At 37.8% G+C, this 6,169-nt stretch overlaps 1 protein-coding gene and 1 pseudogene across 1 annotated transcript; both read left to right on the forward strand.

The window, feature by feature from the left end:
- Positions 1-474: 474 nt before the first annotated feature.
- On the forward strand, positions 475-1,422 carry LOC120184169 (cysteine protease RD19A-like). The gene has a single exon (XM_039188701.1). The coding sequence runs from the start codon at positions 475-477 to the stop codon at positions 1,420-1,422; it is 948 nt and encodes a 315-aa protein (XP_039044632.1).
- A 1,802-nt stretch (positions 1,423-3,224) lies between these two features.
- Positions 3,225-5,855, forward strand: LOC120184121 (annotated as a pseudogene).
- Positions 5,856-6,169: the final 314 nt, after the last annotated feature.

Consider the following 6,169-nt stretch of genomic DNA (forward strand, 5'->3'; position numbering starts at 1 on the left):
AAATATAAAAAACAAGAAAAATATAAAAATATATATATATTTAAAAAAAATAGATTTCGTAAATTGTTTTCAGGAAAACTAACCAAACAGTGTAAAACATTTTACAATGCAACTATTAGATTATTGTCAAAGAGGAGAAAAGGAAGAGCAGGAGGAATGTTAGGTTGCTGTCAATGCAGCACATGCGTGTAGAGGTGGTTAGTCTGTTAGCTAAGTCAGTTAGTTTGTTAGATGGTTAGTGGTGGTTAGTGGTGAGCTAAACCACTCTTATAAATGTAGTATGCCAGTTGATATGAATGCAAGCATTTTCTTTATTGTGTATATTTTCTATTATACACGTTTCTTAACATGGTATCAATCGCCAAACGGTCCTGACCTTGTTGTTCTTCCGCTGCATGGAGTCTGTTGGCTCTATTGTGACTGCATTTCCATCTCGAGCAGCAGTTTATGTTTGAGATCTTCAATGTACCTTCCATGTATTTTGCCATCCAGGCTATTCTTTCCTTGTATGCCAGTGGTCGTACTACAGCGGGGGGATTCCAAGTTGATCCTTTGATCGAGCAAGTAACGTATGGTCACGATGGAGCCGAGCCACCGCTGCTGACAGCGGAGCATCGCTTCTCTCTGTTCAAGAAGCGGTTCAAGAAATCGTACGTGTCTCAGGAGGAGCACGGTTACAGGTTCAAGGTTTTCCAGTATAACCTGAGACGAGCGGCGCGTCATCAGAAGCTTGACCCATCTGCGATTCACGGGGTGACTCAGTTCTCCGATTTGACTCTAGGAGAGTTCAGGAAGGCGTATTTGGGATTAAGGAGATTGAGATTGCCTAAAGATGCGACCGAGGCACCGATTTTGCCTATTGATAATTTGCCTGAAGATTTCGACAGGAGAGAAAAAGGAGCTGTTTCATCCGTAAAAAACCAGGGTTCATACAGATCATGCTGGTCTTTTAGTACAACAGGAGCCTTGGAAGGTGCTAACTTTTTGGCAACCGGAAAACTTGTGAGCCTCAGCGAACAAAAGCTAATCGACTGCGATCATGAGTGTGATCCAGAAGAGAAAGGTTCATGTGATTCTGGATGCAAAGGTGGGCTAATGAACAGTGCTTTTGAGTATACCCTCAAAGCTGATGGACAAGTCATTACTATCGGAGCTAAGAGATTCCGTTTTCCTGAAGTCCTCTTCCAACCATCTTCCATAGGGATGGAAGCAGCTGGAATCCATGAACCTACCTACAACTCTATCATGAAGTGTGATGTAGATATCAGGAAGGATCTCTATGGTAACATTGTTCTTAATGGTGGTTCAACTATGTTCCCTGGTATTGCAGACCGTATGAGCAAGGAGATCACTGCCCTTGCTCCAAGCAATATGAAGCAGAAGGTTTACGTGCAGGGAGGAAGAAGAATTGTTGGTAGTTAAGCTGCGAAACATTATTGTTATAGAATAGTTTTTTTTTAGAATTTTTTTGTTGAATGTTCATTCACATCAAAAGTTTGCATTGATTCAAGTCGAACGGAGGTAAGCATCGGCACTTCCGATTCAAGTTGAACGGAGGAAAGCATCGGCACTTCCGATTCAAATCGAACGGAGGGAAGCATCGGCTCTTCCGATTCAAGTCGAACGGAGGGAAGCATTGGCACTTCCAATTCAAATCGAACGGAGGGAAGCATCGGCACTTCCGATTCAAATCGAACGAAAGGAAGCATCGGCACTTCCGATTCAAGTGAACGGGAGGAAGCATCGACACTTCCGGTTCTAGTGTTCATCTTTTCATCAAAAAGGAAAAGTAGAGAGAATGTTAGATTATTGTCAAAGAGGAGAAAAGGAAGAGCAGGAGGAATGTTAGGCTGCTGTCAATGCAGCACATACGTGTAGAGGTGGTTAGTCTGTTAGCTAAGTCAGTTAGTTTGTTAGATGATTAGTGGTGGTTAATGGTGAGCTAAACCACTCTTATAAATGTAGTATGCCAGCTGATATGAATGCAAGCATTTTCTTTATTGTGTATATTTTCTATTATACACGTTTCTTAACAACAACATCCAAATAATGTAATTGATTTTCTGAAAAGAGATTGATCCAGGAAACCAATTACAGCCAAACTCCTAAACTTCCTTTGCCCTCTCCTCAATCATTATCTTTTCAGAAATACGTTTCTTTGATGAATTCTAATATTCCTTCAACTTTTCGCTTCTTTTTCCCCCAAAATCAGCCGATTTTAAGAGAAAATGAGATGAAATTTTAAGAGAAATTAATTATAAATAATAATAAAATGTGATCAACAGAATTTATTTTCAAAAATATTAATTTAAAATTTTAATATTATAAGTCAAGCTTCAACTTTTCAAACTTTACAAATATTAATATTTAAATAAAAAATCATTTGAACCGACCTTATTTTGAAATTGGAAAGGAATTACAAAAAGAATAAAGTATACATATGATCTAAAAATTTATATCATTCACCCGACTTTACTCGAAAAATATATATCCTCCACTCGACTTTGATTTAATCCGAATTTTTAGATTATAAATCTGATTCAACCCTACCCGATAAAAAATAAGAATTGAATTAAAAAGAGTTATAATTTTTTAAAGAAATTACTTTATTATCTTTGGATCTGGTCAGATAAGAGTTTTTTACTCTCCACTCGAACTCGATTTGACTCCATCTCACTTCTTAAAAATCCGATCCGACCCGATCTTAATTTAAGAATCGAAAATCATCATATTTGAATTAAATTGTCATTCCAAATCTTAGGTCAAAATATGGTCTATGAAGGTAAATTAGTGATTCTATAGTGACCATATATTAACCCTCAACTTTTTAAAATTATACTGAATTACTGATATATTATTATTATGTTTATGTATAATTTTAATAATTAATTATTATATGTTATTTTCATAAAATTACTTGTCGTAATAAATTAATGTTGATAGAAAGTTTGAAGAAGGAGACACTTGAATATTATTGGCCATGCCACGTGGGACGCACCGCAACCCAACAATGTTGGCTTTATGTCTTTCTGTGGTCCGAATGCAGCAATATTAAAAAAAATCAATTTTTTAATAAGTAATTCACCAAAGAATTGCAATTAATTGTAATTCATGTGATGGTTAGCTTAATAAATTTGTCAAAGTCTTGATTTTTATTTTCCAAAGACAAATCCAAATCAAGATTGGCGACCGTCACCTTCCTACAAAAGCTTATGTTTTCTTCCTTCTCTTTCCTGTTTCAAGTACAGGGAAAACACAACCAGCACCATCTTTAGTGGTCATATCTTTGCTCTTTCAAATTCAAGCTCCGTTATTTTCCGAAAACAAAAATGGCTGGGAATTTAACTACAGGTTCGTCTCATTGTTCTTGATTCTTTTACTTTTGTTTTATTAGTCCTTTTGATATTTGATTTTCTGGATTCTAAATCTTCATCTTTGAACATGATTTGCTTCTTGCTTTCTGAGATAACGGGTTTCTTCTAGAGTAGACGAAACGAAGATTTTGTTTGTGGAATAGAAATGCGAATTCGTAGTTTGGAACAAAGCATTCAAAATTTGATCTTTCTAAGCATTAAAAATTTGATCTTTACTACACGGTATTTGCTAGAAAGTGTGTTTCACGAGTAATGCTAGAGTTCTTGCTTTGAGGTCCGTCCTTCTTTCAATTATGAAGAAATGAATGACACCGTGGTATTTGATTGCTTTCTAAGTGTTCTGAATCTGGTTTGGTCAATGAAATCCTGTTTCTTGATACTTACACATTGGATCTGTGTAGTGGATACTGAATTTTCGATTTGTGCTTCGGAATGAGTAGGCAGGTAATGTTTTAAAATGAACAGATTAGCATAGGATAGGACTAGAAGTGGCATATTGGCAGTGCATATAGATAGTTGTCTAGATTCTTTTTCGGCTTGAACAACTACGGATTGTAGGTGGAGGTGAAGATCTTCTCGGCGAAACGAATGGGAAGTCTGCAAACAACAATTCGCTAGTTGTTTCCTTGGTGAATTTCTGATCGACTTTGTACCGACAGTCGGAGGGTTTCTCTGGCTGAAGCACCTGCTTTCAAGAAGGCCCCTGGTGGAGCTCCAGCTAATGTGGCCGTCTGCGTTTCTAGATTAGGAGGAAAATCAGCTTTCATAGGCAAGGTAAACTCTAACATCTATGTTTACTATGTACCTATCACCTAGAATAATTCTATTTGTTGTAAATAAGAAGGACCGCCTTTTACTTTTGGACCCTTAACAATGGTCCAAAATCGGCTAAATGTGTAGGAACGAATTATACTTCTTCGTAGTGAAATCGGATTATTATTTATTTGGATCATGAGATTAGAAATGCACATGACGCCTTGTGATTCCATACCAGGTAGGGGATGATGAATTTGGCCACATGTTGGCTAACATTTTAAAAGAAAACAATGTGGACAATTCTGGCATTCGGTTTGACCATAATGCAAGAACTGCATTGGCATTCGTTACGCTCAGAGCTGATGGCGAACGCGAATTCTTGTTTTTCCGTCATCCAAGTGCGGATATGCGTCTTCATGAATCAGAACTTGATATAAACCTCATCAAGCAGGTTTCTTTTTTACCTTCCTTTTTTTCCTTTCTGCATTTCTCGTTTTTGTTTGAATTAGTGGATGTGAAAGACTGGTTGGTTTGGCAGGATTTAGAATTTTCTGATATTCAAGCAATATTTGATTGCAGGCAAAGATCTTTCATTTGGCTCGATTAGTTTGATCGAGGAACCATGCAAGTCGGCTCAACTTGCAGCAATGAAAATCGCCAAGAGTTCCGGCAGCATCCTCTCTTATGATCCAAATTTAAGATTGCCACTGTGGCCATCAGCAGAGGCTGCTCGTAAAGGAATAATGAGCATATGGGATCAAGCAGACCTTATTAAGGTACGAATTTGATTACGAGGCTTGTAAATGGATCTCGTTACTTCATTAAATTGCAGGCTAATGTATGACAATGCAGGTAAGCGAGGATGAGATTACCTTCTTAACCGAAGGTGGTGACCCTTATGATGATAATGTGGTGATGAAGAACCTCTTTCATCCTAATCTTAAGCTTTTTATCGTAACCGAGGGGCCAGCAGGTTGTAGATATTACACCAAGGTAAGCTTGATCTTGTCTGAGAAAAAAGATAACAAAGGTTATTAAAAATTTCATCGATAATTCTTAACGTGTGATTTGCATAAACAATCGACCTATATCCATCGCAGACTTTCAAGGGGAGGGTTCCTGGCATCAAAGTTAAACCTGTTGACACTACTGGTGCTGGCGATGCTTTTGTCGGTGGCTTGCTGAGCAGCCTAGCTTCTGATTTAAATCTGTTTCAGGTACCCACATTTCTTACACAAATTAGAGTAAATGATCTTCAAAGCGTGGATTCGAGGTTCACCGTTGTAAGCTATAACACCATTGTTTCATGTGAAACATATAAATAACTGCATCTTTCTGACAGGACGAGAAGCGGTTAAGAGAAGCCTTAGCTTTTGCAAATGCCTGTGGAGCCCTGACAGTAACAGAGCGAGGTGCGATTCCGGTGCTGCCCACAAAACAGGCAGTTTGCGATGCCTTAACCAAACATCATGCATCATAGAAACTAAAGGAGATGATACTAATCGGTATACTTTGTTCTAGCCATTAAACTCTTGGGAAGTTCTTTTATTTTCAGTGCTGAAGTTCCGAGCATGAGCTGCTTCTCATGAAACAATTCGCTGTGATTTCAGCCAGTTTTGTTACTCAAAAAGTGTTGTACAAGTTCGAATGTACCAATAAAAATTATCAGTGTTTTTCTTTTATATATAAACCGTCACTGAAAATGGGATTTAGATGATTCCAATTGCATTTGTTTTGAAGTTTCAAAATTTTGAATGTTCTGGTTCATGCAATCATGTTGTTGGCTGTATGTTTGAAGGTGTGTGCTGATGATGATAACAGTCAACAGTTGGAGTGCAAATTTTACTGGGGAAAACGTTCATTTCCCTGAAATCTTTCATCTTTTATGAGAATTGATTTCGGTCACATAATTGCATGGGCGCAGGCTATTCTGATTTTGCCTTAAGCTGATTTGCCTTAAGCTGACTGGCAGGTCCAATACCACTCAGCATCAACAGCTGTGGGCTGCCAATGGCACCCGATGATACGATTATTTCGCT

This window comes from Hibiscus syriacus, unplaced genomic scaffold (assembly GCF_006381635.1).
Source record: "Hibiscus syriacus cultivar Baekdansim isolate YM2019G1 unplaced genomic scaffold, ASM638163v2 tig00112857_pilon, whole genome shotgun sequence".
NCBI classification, from domain to species: domain Eukaryota; kingdom Viridiplantae; phylum Streptophyta; class Magnoliopsida; order Malvales; family Malvaceae; genus Hibiscus; species Hibiscus syriacus.

Coding starts and splice junctions, on each gene's coding strand:
- LOC120184169 (XM_039188701.1), top strand. CDS start 475: ATGTATTTTGCCATCCAGGCTATTCTTTCCTTGTATGCCAGTGGTCGT.